Source organism: Bombus vosnesenskii, unplaced genomic scaffold (assembly GCF_011952255.1).
Source record: "Bombus vosnesenskii isolate JDL3184/JDL3185 unplaced genomic scaffold, Bvos_JDL3184-5_v1.1 scf7180000016263, whole genome shotgun sequence".
NCBI lineage: Eukaryota > Metazoa > Arthropoda > Insecta > Hymenoptera > Apidae > Bombus > Bombus vosnesenskii.
In genome coordinates, this window is record NW_022884332.1 from 2,451,675 (window position 1) to 2,464,497 (window position 12,823).

The 12,823-nt window shown below is 38.6% G+C and overlaps 1 protein-coding gene across 1 annotated transcript in view; it reads left to right on the plus strand.

Moving 5' to 3' along the window:
* Positions 1-12,817, plus strand: part of LOC117242044 (titin-like) — a gene marked incomplete at its 3' end in the record, with an annotated part of 44,640 nt that extends 31,823 nt beyond the window's left edge. The window contains exon 22 of the mRNA XM_033508378.1: positions 607-12,817. Within this exon, the coding sequence (XP_033364269.1) occupies positions 607-12,817 (12,211 nt within the window). The remainder of the gene's footprint in view (positions 1-606) is intronic.
* Between the last annotated feature and the right edge of the window lie 6 nt (positions 12,818-12,823).

Consider the following 12,823-nt stretch of genomic DNA (forward strand, 5'->3'; position numbering starts at 1 on the left):
TACTACCGTGATATAACAAAAGATATAGGACGTACCTGGAGGAAAAGGGTAGACTTTTATCTATTATAAATATAATTATGCGTATTACTCCATTTGTATGTTATTATTTTATGATTGTTTTATTATACGATGCCTTGTGACTCTGTTTTATTTTTCTATTTTTCGTTGAATATTAGCTGCAATACTTCTCCTTTTTTATCTTCCGCGGTGCAAACTGTAAATCGCCTAAACAAATATCGCAAACCAAGGAGTGTAGAAAATTTCGTAAAATTCATTACAGAAACTTTGTCTATCGGAATTAAATTAAATAAAGTGAATATTATGCTTGTTGTGTTATTATATCCAATTATGTTAGACATTAAATTTAAACAATTGGCAAACCAAATAGAGTATGTTATATATTTATTTATGAATTATATAACGCTTATTTAACGTTTTTTTTAAACTTTTGCGTCTTTTAAATTCTCACGAAAACCGATAAGAAAGCTAACAATAAACTAATGACAAAAGAGGCTAACAGGAACTAACGATAAAAGACCGGCAAGATGAAATCTTCAAAACTAACAAAATTATAATCTTCAAGACTTCGCTCCCTATGTTTTATAGAGCACAACGTGATCGAACTGCCGCCAATGCGATTCGTTAAGGAGTCTTCGAATTCCGGAAACCTGTTAATGGAAGCAGTGGTGATCGACGTGTCTCCGGATTATTTCGTCAGCGCTGAAGATGGCGACGATCTTCGTACAGAAGCCGACTTCGAGGACGTATCGATCATGGACGACGTAACCCGTGTCTTTTCCTCCCCGGATCAAGACTCTCGCAGTTCTTTAAAACGATCTGCCAGGTATAGCCTGGAAGAAGATGACAAACCACCGACGAGACCTCCGAGAAAAAAATCGAGCTCCTCGTCCAAAAGTGAAAAGAGCGAGAAGAGCCACAAAATGGAATCAGAAAGCTTTCACAGCGCTCAAAAAGACGAACCATTTTCACCGGTGTCTCCAATGTCACCGGTTTCCTCGTTGAAACAAGACGACAGCGACACTTTCGCTGATGCGCTGTCTTCAGCAAGGCTTTCCATTTCAGAGAATCAAGTTCAAAGATTGTACGAGGACGGACGAGAAAGGAAACGCAGTCTGAGCGCAGAGAAAACAGCTGGCTCGAGCATAGACGATGGAATAGGCGGAGATTCTTCCTTCGATTCCGTCACCGGTGCCCCAAAGAAGAAAAAACACCGAAAGAAGAAGCATAAAAGAGAAAAAGGTAGCTCGGAAGAGTCGTCCATTGGCAGCGAAATCGATGGAAAACGAAGAAAAAGTGGGTCAACAGGCGCCAATACCGAGATGCTTCAACGTATAGAGTCTATAAACAAGACCGAAGAACCATACGTAGAAGACGTGGCTGATAAATCTAGCGAGAAGAAACAGACGACCAGTGAATCTGAAAAATCATTATCGAAAAGTAACAAGGAAAGATTGTTGGACAATATGAGGAGGCTGAAAGAACCTGTTTTTATCGTTAGAGACACTTTAGTGAGCATCGACAATCTGGAAACTAAATTGAACGCTGGTAGCGAAGAAGAGTGTAAGATGATCGTGACGAAGAACGTTATCAAACCTATTCAAAACTTATGCGAAGAAGTGTCTTCTATAGAGTCAAAGGCATTGAAGAACGCGGGCGATAGATCTTTGAATCAAACCATTCGAATTTCTTTATTGGAAGCTATCGGTGGTCCGACAGAAGAGCTTCTTCGTGGAATGGAATTAATAGAACGTCAGGAAAACGTGAAAAATCGTAAGATGGATTTAATTGCGATTTTGGAAAGCCTGACGGACCCAGTGGATGAGATTCTTATGGGAATCACGAAGCTCGAACATGAGCTAACTGGACGAGCAAAGGGCGAGAGACCGATCGCTTTAATCAGGATGATTTCTGCAGTTTCTAAGCTCGATGAAAACGTCAGGAATGTTTTAACTGTGGATAAACGAACTACAAGATTGGTAGCGAGCTTGGAGGATATTCTCAATACTTTGGATCTCTTTTTGAGCGACGTTTCCGTGGATCCAACTAAAGGAACGATAGAAACTGTGGATACGGTAGTCGTTGAATCTCTTTCGAAGTCTATAGAAGACATGGCGCGAGCTCTCAATAGGTTTTCCAGCATCGAAGCAAAAGCAGACGGTGCTTCTAAAATTGCAGAAGAACTTATTCCTCCAACGCGCGAATTAAAAGCAAAATTAGATACGTTAAAGTCTGCCTTGGAGACTTACGAAACGAGGGGCATCTTATCCGAGCATCGAACGAAATTGATCGAGTCTCTTCAAGAATCCGCTGAACAAACAATCGTTGAAAGTCAAAGAGTAAAAGACAAGAAACCAATGGAAGATCATAAAAGGATAGTCGAAGAGCCTAAGGAAGATATTCTGAAGGAAGTGAGATTGAGCCTTCAGGAAACGTTGAAAACGTACGAAAACATTGCTGATACTCTGGATCCTCGACTCTGCTCCATTTTCGACCGAATTGACGAGATGTACAGAAGACTGAGGACACCACAAAGACGAGAAATTGGCCTGGAATCTCTAACAAATCTCGAAGGTCCTTTGTATTCTCTTCAGTGCGCTTTAACCTCGATTTCCACCGCGGAGAATTCTGAAACGATATCAAAACTCCTGGAACCTGCCATTTCTCAGTTGAAATCAACAATAACTAATTTGAACGAGAATTCTTTGCAGTATATATTGGAAATGGTTAATAACATCGAGCGGATTATTTATAAAACGGACAGCGAATTGGAAGAAAGTACATCTTCGAAATCGATACAGGAACAGCCTCACAATTTGACAGATAGAGTCCTGGATCCTTTAATAGATGTTCAAGCAGCTTTAAGCACTGCTCTACAAAATATAGAAGACGTCGAATCTGTTACAAACGGAGCAGCTAGTTCTCAAAAATTATTAGCTTCTTCCGAAATAGCTGTTTGTCTCGTAGAGCTCAGACAATATATATCTGACGCGGTTCATACAGCAATGACCTTGAGGGAAGATGAAACGATAAATAGCTTGATAGATCTGAAGGAACCATTGCTGGATCTTCAAACGGCTCTTGTTTCCAAAGGAAGGACTTTCCAGGAGCTTCCAGTGATTCGTAAAATGTCGATCCCAGTAGAAAAGCTGAAGATCGTTGTATCGAAAGCATTAAAACACTCCGCGTCACAAGAAGATATCAATTCGATGAAAGATCTTTGGAAAATGATAGAAGAGATTGAAACTCAATTACCAAAGACAATATCTCAATTAGTGGAGGCTGAAGAAGCGACAAAACATATTTTGGACAGTTTGAACGTCGATCAGAATCTCAGTAATATTCACTTTGCTTTGTCTTCGACGTTAGAAAGGCAAGAAAAGAGCTATCCTAATTATACCTCGTGTCTAACAATATCTGTAGAAGATCTAAGACAGAATATTGGATCTTCAGCGGTAGCGATTGCTAATTTAAAGAATCCAGTGGACGAACAGATTGTAGAACAGGTTTCTTTATTAAAAGAATGTCTGTTGAGTCTGCAGAGATCTTTATTGACCCAAGAACATGAACCTGAAGAGGAGCAAATTTTAAAAGATTTAATAAATCCAATCGAGAAATTGAAGAGACTGGTTCAAACTATGGTAAACACCGACGCAAGAACAGACGTAATTCTTCCAGTTTTGGAATTACTCGAAGAAATAGAGAAAGACACGCCATTAATTGCAAGGGAGACATCAAAAAAGAAAGCTAAAAGAGAAGCAGAAAAATTAATTCCGAAAAAGGAAGAACCAAAGAAACAGAAAGATCAGTCGTTTGGTTTAGCAGATAGGATCTCTCGATCCTTATATCCTATGAAACATTGGTTATCAAACACATCTGAAGAAAGCACGAAGGACGAAGAAGAATCTGCTTTAAGTTCAACCATCGACGAATTGAAGAAAGACGTAAACAAAATTGCTATTGAAACATCGTATTCTGAACCTCCAAGTGACGAAAATTTGATAGAGGCATTGGTAGATCTTCGTGAACCTTTAACAAGGTTACGAAATGCTATATCGATGTACCACGAACCAGCAGATTTGACAACTTTGGAGGAATTGGGCAGACCAATGAAGTATCTCCTGCAGACTATCATGGACATTCTTAAAGACCACCCTGAAGAAGAAACACTTCGACCTATAGTGGATATCGTGGAAGAAATTGAAAATCAGATACCTATTTCTATCAAAGAGGCTCTTTACAGGAAAGAATTGAAAGAAATGGTACAATCAATGACTCAAGAGAAGATGGTGGAAGCAACGACGTCTCAAGAAACCATTCAAGAAGAGTCCATTCCTCAGGAGACTATTCTTCCAGAAAGAGAAGAAATTACAGCACACGTTTCTCAAGAAACCATTCCTGAGGCAACTCTAATGGAAAGTACTACGATATTGCTTGAAACGCAGTTTACTGAATCGATAGCTGAACAGACTGCAGTCGAAGAAAGTTCTCAAAGAACAGAACAGTTAATTACAACGATAGAGGAATTACCAAAGGAAAAGAAAGATATGAAGAAAGCGAAGAAAGAAGAAGAAGCAAAGAGCTTGGTTGTTTCTTTGTTCAAAACGCTGGAAAGTGTTCAGATAGATATAACAGGGATTTTGGAAGATTTTGAAGAACCTACAGCTGGAACTACCATTGTTCCAGTTTCTATATTAGCTAATTCTGTGGAAGAACTTATGAAGACGATTTCTGAGATGAGAGTGACAACTGGAACCTATGGAACATCGGTTAATTCCTACGAAGAAATAGTTAGTCAGACTGTATCTGTGCTAAAGAACCTTCTCCAACCTTTGAACAATCTTCAGAAAGTTCTGCAGCAGTCACACCAGCATGGTGCCCAAGAACTATTAATCTTGAACCATTTAATTCATCCATTGAACGTGATCGAATCCGAAGTGATCAATAGTGCAATCGAGAAGCTTGATCAAAATTCTGATCTGAAGAAAAATTGTGAACCTATTTTGAATCTTCTTAGGGATATCAAAGATACGGTACCAATCGTTGTGAAAGATATTCATTCTAGGCAAGAGCTTCTTGGATTTCTTCGTGAGATCTCGAAACCTTTGGAAAATATCGAGGAACAAATGAAAATTCTTGAAGCTCAAGCTGATGTTACTCTGGAGACAGATGTAGCCAGAATTCTGGTGAAGCCTTTGGACTATTTACTAAACACAGTAAACGTGACTTCGCAAGAGCTTGAGCTCTTAGATCAGCGAAGAGAAATTATTGTTGAATTTCGAACTCTTGTTGAACCTTTAGTGGAATTTTTGAGCAGTCTTTCGGTCGTTCAAAGTAGCAGAAAAAGTTTAGTTCCAGAATCAGCTTTGTTGGACGAAAGACGAAGCGTTATTTCAAAGGCAGTCGAAGGTTTACAAAGACAAACTTCAACCATTTTGGAAAGAATTTCTAATTTAGAAGGAGCCACACTTTTTGAAGGTGCATTGAGTTCACTGAAGAATGCTACTATCTCTGTTCAACAACAAATTGGTGGGACTGATTATTCAAGAAGATCTAGCAACGAATTTACTCTTCAATATAATCTGTCGAGTTCGTTTAATCATTTGAAGAATACAATTGCAGTTTTGGATAAGAATGTGGATAAATCTGTTCATCAAGTGATTTCGAAGTCGTTAGAAGCTTTAGAGAAGCAAATTACGTTATCAGAAACACATTTCATGCAAACGTTCACTGAGCAAGCGGTAGATGAAGAAGCTATCGTTGAAGGATTTTTGTATCCGACTAATCAACTTAGGTCAGCTTTGAATGTATTAAAGGAAAAAATTAATCAGAAATCGATATCCTCTGTTTCCGTCCAGACTGTGACTCTTCTTCAGGCTCTGGCTAATTCTACGACAGAGTTGGCTTCCTCTTTGTCTCTTCATCGGGTCAGGTTAATAAGAGAACGAGCTTCTGAAGGTTCTTCGCTTGTCGAAACCTTGTCTGCTATGGTGGATGTTTTGGAGAGTGTGAACGATTCTATAAGAGAAATTGAAATGGTGGCGAATGTAGAGAAAACTATGACAGAAGAGAAAGAAGAGAATATTTCACCTGATGTCCCTATTACTATTACACAGATTGAAACTATTGTGGATGAGATTATTGAAGTTTCAAGGGAAGAAGTGGAAAGTGTGTTAACTATTGAAAAAATACCACCTGAAGAAGAACGATTGAAAATAGAGGAAATAGAATCTGAAGAGAAAATTCAGGAGCTTCGAGAACAAAAAGCAGGAAAGATTAAAGGTCCGGAAACAACGAAAGAAGAAAAGGTCGATACTTTCGAAGCAATGAAAGAGGAAACATCAAAAGCGCGTGAAACAACTGAAGAGGGAAAGATTAAAGTTGTTCAAGTAATGGGAAAAGAAAAAGTTGAAACTTTTGAAGGACCGACAGAAGGGAAAGTCGAACTTTTTGAGGACACAACAGAAGAGAAAGCTAAAGCTCTTGAGATAACTGAAGAAGGAGCAACCAAAGTTCTCCAAGTAATGGGAAAAGAAAAAGTTGAAACCCTTGAAGAAGCGACAGAAGGAAAAGTCGAACTTTTTGAGGGCACAACAGAAGAGAAAGCTAAAGCTCTTGAGGTAACTGAAGAAGGAGAAACCAAAGTTCTCCAAGTAATGGGAAAAGAAAAAGTTGAAACCCTTGAAGAAGCGACAGAAGGAAAAGTCGAACTTTTTGAAGGGACAACAGAAGAGAAAGCTAAAGCTCTTGAGGTAACAGAAGCAGAGAAGGTCAAAGTTCTTCAAGTAATGGGAAAAGAAAAAGTTGAAACCCTTGAAGAAGCGACAGAAGGAAAAGTCGAACTTTTTGAGGGGACAACAGAAGAGAAAGCTAAAGCTCTTGAGGTAACAGAAGCAGAGAAGGTCAAAGTTCTTCAAGTAATGGGAAAAGAAAAAATTGAAACCCTTGAAGGAGCGACAGAAGGGAAAGTCGAACTTCTTGAAGGGACAACAGTTGAGAAAGCTAAAGGTCTTGAAGTAACTGAAGAGGGAATACTCGGCACTCTCCAAATAATGGGAACGGAAACACTTGAATCTCCTGAATTGGTAGAAGAAGAACTTGATGTTCTGAAAGAAATGAAAGAAGAAACAGTTATGGCTCTTGAAGCAGCAACTGTATCCCCTGAATTGGTACAAGAGAGTAAAGTTGAAAGTATTAAAGTAATGAACGTCGGAAAAGTCGTGTCGGTTGAAGGAATGAAAGAAGAAAAAGCTGGAGATCTGGAGATAACGAAAGAAGGAGAATCAGTAGTAATACACAAATCAACAGAAGAATTGTCGAAAGCAGTGGAAAGGGTTGAAGTGTTTTCCGAAGAGATAACAGAAGGTGCTGGCCAAATATTATTTGATATGACAGAGAAACTATCGATAAAAGAGGAAGAAGTCGAAACTGTGCCGCAGATGACGGAAGAAATGCCAAAGGCTATGGTAAAAGTAGAAGCTCCGCTTGACGAAACCGAAAAGTTGATAGATGAAAAAAAAGTAGAAATTTTAACAGATGAAGTAGCACTGCCGGTTAAAACTGTAGACGAAAAAACAACATCGTCTGAAAAAGTGGCTGTAACAGAAAAATTAAAAGGAGCATCTGGTGTTGAAGAATCTGTGGAAGAAATAATCGCACAAACGATAGAACCAGAACAAAAAAAAAGAAGGACTGAAACAGCAGTCGAAAGAATGGAGGAAGGAAAAATTGAAAAAGAAGAAGTGGCAAGTCAAGAAATAAAAATAGAAGAATCTAAAAAATCCGAAGAATTAAAACAAAAGCATGATATTAAAGAGCAAATATTTGAAAAAGTAGAGGAAACACTAAAAGCAGAAAGAGTTGTAGAAGAATCACTAGAGAAAACAAAAGAAGAAACAAGTGAATCAGCATTTAAAGAATCAAACGAGGCAGAAAGACAAAGAGAGATAATGGAAGCTTTAGAACGAATAGAAGACTTAACAAAGGCAGAAGAAATGGCAGAGGAGGAAAGAAAAAAGGCAAAAATCAGTCTGATACAAAAGACAGGCTCGCTGATCAATGCTCTACAACAACCTTTGAAAGAACTAACCAGTCTCGTGTCTGTAGCTCTAGACGAACCTCTTTCCTCGAGATCGGAAGAAGAGAAACGAAGAATTCGAGAATTAACAGCCCTCATACAAATCCTTTACGACTTAAAAGCAACCAGCGCATCAATTCAAAACACATTATCTTCCTCTTCAATCTCAGAACTTAAAACGCAATTTGTTCATCTGCTGGAATCCTTAATAAACGTAGATCAAGCCACAGAAAAGATTCTTCGTTTGACTCAAAAAGAGTTAGCACCAGCACTGAAAGAAAACGTAATGGTATCCTTGCAAATACTTTCAGAACCTCTAAAATCTCTTCAACGTGAACTCTCTTCTATCCAAGAAGCAACTTCTCAGCTTCCTACAGATTGTATTCCACTACGTGGAAACGCACAAAATGTAAACGAAGCGATTTCTGAACTCGTAAAGGTCATTCAACAGACTGCTGATACAAAGAGTATGAAAGTGGTCGAAGAAATCAAAGTGATGACGAAAACGAAAGAAGAAAATTTGGATATCGAGGAAACCACAGCGAAACCTCTTGAAGAACTGATAGAAGTCCTCATGGTCTCTCAAGAACAAGTGAAACCAGAGGATGCCTCGCCACTTGGTTCTGCTCCGCCTTCGATAGAATCAGCTGAATTAACCAAACAACAAAAATTAGAAGCAAATATCGCGAAGAAGATAGTCAGTCCAATACAAAATCTTCGTGAAGCGATTGCAAAGATCGAGGAAGAGAAATTGGAAGAAACTGAACAATTGGATTTGCCTACAAAGACAGCTGCAATTATCTTGAGTACTATTATTGATCCTTTGGAAAAATTGAAACAATCTTTGGATATCTCTTCTCAGCAACAAACTGTAGAACATGAAGAAATTACGGAAGAAACACAATCAAACGTTCCATTTTTGCAATCGCTACCAGTAGCCAATATTCTAGAAGAATTGGAGAGGTCCATTGCCACAATTCAAGAAGAAATGATCCTCGAAGCGAATGAGGAAATGAACAAATTAGAGGATAAGGCATTAATTGTAAAAGAAATAGACAAATCGCTAGAAAATCTCAAATTGTCAATCGGTGCGGTGCAAAAAATAGTAACATTTGAAATTGAAAGGGCAGGAACATTTTCCAATATAGAAGAGACACCGGCAGTCGAAACATTCATTGAATCGGTGAATGAATTAAGAGAAAAATGTACAGCGATTGTTAGTTCTCCTCCAGTAAAGATAGAATCTCCAGAAAAAATTCGAAAAGAAGAATTGGAGCAAGTTTTAGAAATGATGAGTCAGCCTATTCAACTCTTGCGTGAAACAGCTTCTGAGATTGAAGAACAGAAGACTGATGAGGTACGAGCTTTAGATGAAACAAGCAAAAACGTAGTAGAAGCTTTGAAACCTCTAGTGCATCCTTTAGAAGAATTGGAACAATTATTATGCACAGCAATTCAACAAATTCATCCTTCGAAAGATGAAAAGACTGAAGAAATAAAGAGTACTACTTTACCTACGGAGCAATTAAAGGTTAGTCCTGTATTGGCAGAACTGCAGAAATCAATTGTTATGATAGAAGAACAGATAGCTGTACAACCGAAGAAACTTGATGTGTCCACTACAAAAGTGGAAGCTTCTGTTGCCGAATTGATAGAAAGTCCATTAAAAACTCTTAAATCTGCTGTGACAGCCATTCAAACACTTGAGGCAGAAGAAACCAAAGAATTAACCAGTGAAGAGAAAACAACAGCCCTGAAAACGCTTGCCAAGTGTGTGGAAAAGATAGCAAATGTGTCTTCGGTGATTTCTAGTCAACAAAAAGTTGAAATTAGTACTTTGCAACAGCCACAAGTTGCTAAAATAGATATACAAGAGTTTGGACAGCAAGCTCTCGATAATATAGCAAGTCCAATTCAAATTTTACGTGAGACCATTTCCAAACTTGACGAACAACAGACACAAGAGACTGAAACTTTAATTATGTCAGAAACGAAAGAAATCGCTGGTGTTTTACATACGTTGGTCGAACCTTTGGAACAATTAGAAAAATCTTTGTCAGTGGCTGTTCAAGAGACGAGCATCGTTAAAGACGAATCTACATCAGACTTGGAGGATGTCCAATCCTCTATGAAGTTGAATGTCAGGCCTGTTTTACAGCAGTTAGAAAAGTCTATTGGTGTAATTCAAGAACAAGTTTCTTTGGAACCTACTAAGGAAGAATCGAAAGATAAATTGGTGGGTTCTGTCGCGAAAACTATAGAAGAACCCTTGGAACAAATGAAATCTTCAGTAGCAGCTATTAAGGAGATAATATTGGAGACTGAACAAACGGGTAATTTATCAGACGTAGACAAAACTTCAATTCTAAAATCGTTCGCAAAATCTGTGGAAGAAATCGGTGAAAAGTGTTTAGCTGTAATTTCCCAGCAACAGATTGGCATACAACTAGTCCCCCAAAAAATAAAAGAGTCTCAAGTGGAGATACTAGACATGGCTGTCAGTCCTCTTCAACTACTTAGGGAAACTATTATCAAAATCGAAGAAGAAAAATTGCAACAAGTGGAAGCTCTCGATTCTTCTAAAGTGGCTGCATCAGAAAGTGCTTTGAAGATCCTGGTAGAACCACTACAAAGATTAGAAACTTCGCTATCTTCCACTGTTCAACAGGCAATCTCGATGGAACTCAACAAAATTGAGGAAATATCTCAAGCAGCTCCACCTTTGCAAAAACTGGATATTCAACCTATCGTGGAAGAACTTCAGAAATGCGTAGCATCGGTACAAGAACAAGTAAAATTGCAAACAGTGGCAGAGCACTCCATTGAGGAGGCTTCTATCATGCAAGCCACAGAAAAATCGCTGGAAGACTTGAATTCTTCTCTCGCGATCATTCAGAGTGTGGTATCCACTGAACCAGGCGTAGAAGAAACACTGTCGGAGACAGAGAAGGTGACAGCGCTGCGACACTTCGCGAAATCGGTGCAAGAACTAGAAGAATGCATGGCTATGGTCAGTCAGCATCAAGTGGACGCGAAGGAGACAGTGATGGAGTCGATGGAAGCTGAAAAACTGGAGACACAAGTTCTCGAGACGATTATCGTGCCGATTCACACGCTGCACGAGACTATTATGAAGATACAGGAAGACAACACTGAAGAAATTGGCACGTTAGAATTGCAAAAAGGGAATGTGCAAACGTTGACTCCTTTGATGCATCCTCTACAACAGTTAGAAAGATCTTTGGTGAACGTGGTTCAACAAGCAAGTGACCAGAAACTTGAATCCGTGGAACAAATTCAAAGAGAAACTCCACAGACTATCGTCCTTCGACCAATTTTGCAAGAATTAAAAGAAAGCATTATTAATATTCAAGGACAATTAGCTACGAGCTTTGAAGAATCTTCAAAATTAGAGACTGCGAAGGATTTAAATAAAGCACTTGAAGAACTAGAAACAGCTACTATCGCTGTTCAACATGTATTCACGCTTTCTTCGGAAGAGACTGAAGAAATAAAGACTCAGAAGAAATCTGCCTTGGAAGCTTTCGCTAAATCGATAGAGCAGTTAGAAGAAAGATGTTCAGCAGTGATAAGTCAGAAGAAAGTGGAAAAGAAGTTGGAAGAAGCTGAGAAGCAACAAGCAAAGATGGTGGATGTTGAAATTCTTCAGAAGATAAGTAATACGGTTCATGTTCTACGCGAGTCGCTTTCTCACATTGAAGAAGAGAAAATGCAGCAGGTAGAAGAATTGAAAATCCCTAAAGAGAAAACTAATCTGAAATTAAATGTTCTTATAGAACCATTGAATATATTGGAACAAGCTTTACAGACTGCATTGCTAGAAGGCAAAGTGCTAGAAGAAGAGACTACAAAAGAGTTGAAGAAGAGTGAAATTCCTGTTGATAAATTAAATTTACAACCTGTATTGGAAGAATTCCAGAAATCCATCATTACTATTCAACAGCAAACGAGTGAAACCGCGACAATTTCAGGAGAAGTTAGTGAAGTTAGCATGATGCTAGCAGCAGAGAAGTCTTTAGAACAGATGAAATTGTCTGTGGCAGCTGTTCAGGAAATAACAATTGCTCAGCAAGATCAAACAAAAGAATTGAGGACAGGTGAAGAAAAGTCTCGATTGGAAGCTTTTGCACGATCGATGGAAGAAACTGGAGAAAAACTGTTAGCTGCAGTCAAACAATACGAAGTGAAGAAATCTGAAGAAGTTCCGGCGAAGAACAAAGTAGTCGAAGATTTTGTAAAAACTGTCATTGAACCCATTAACGAGCTACAAACTACAATTTTGAATATAGACAAAGAAAGTGAATTATTGGGGAAGAAGAAAGAAGAAGAAGTTGTACTCTTCTTGAGCATGGTGCAACCATTGCACAAACTCGAAGAATCGTTCTTATCAGCCATGCAGCAAGAAGCAGTAACAAAATACGAAACTGTCAAAGAAATTTCTCAAGCAATTCCAGCTTTACAAGAATTACCAGTTAAATTGACATTAGAAGAACTTAACAAAAACGTGGCAGAAATTCAGAAGCAACTGGTTTTTGCCAAGGAAACTTTAAGTTCAACAGGAGATACTGAAGACTTTGCTGTAATAAAAAATCTAGAAAGATCATTAAGTGATTTAAGAACGTCCGTAGCTGTGGTGCAACAATTGACAACTATAGAAAAACCTGGCGAACAAATTCTAGACGTCGAAAACGCGTCTGCGTTGCAAGC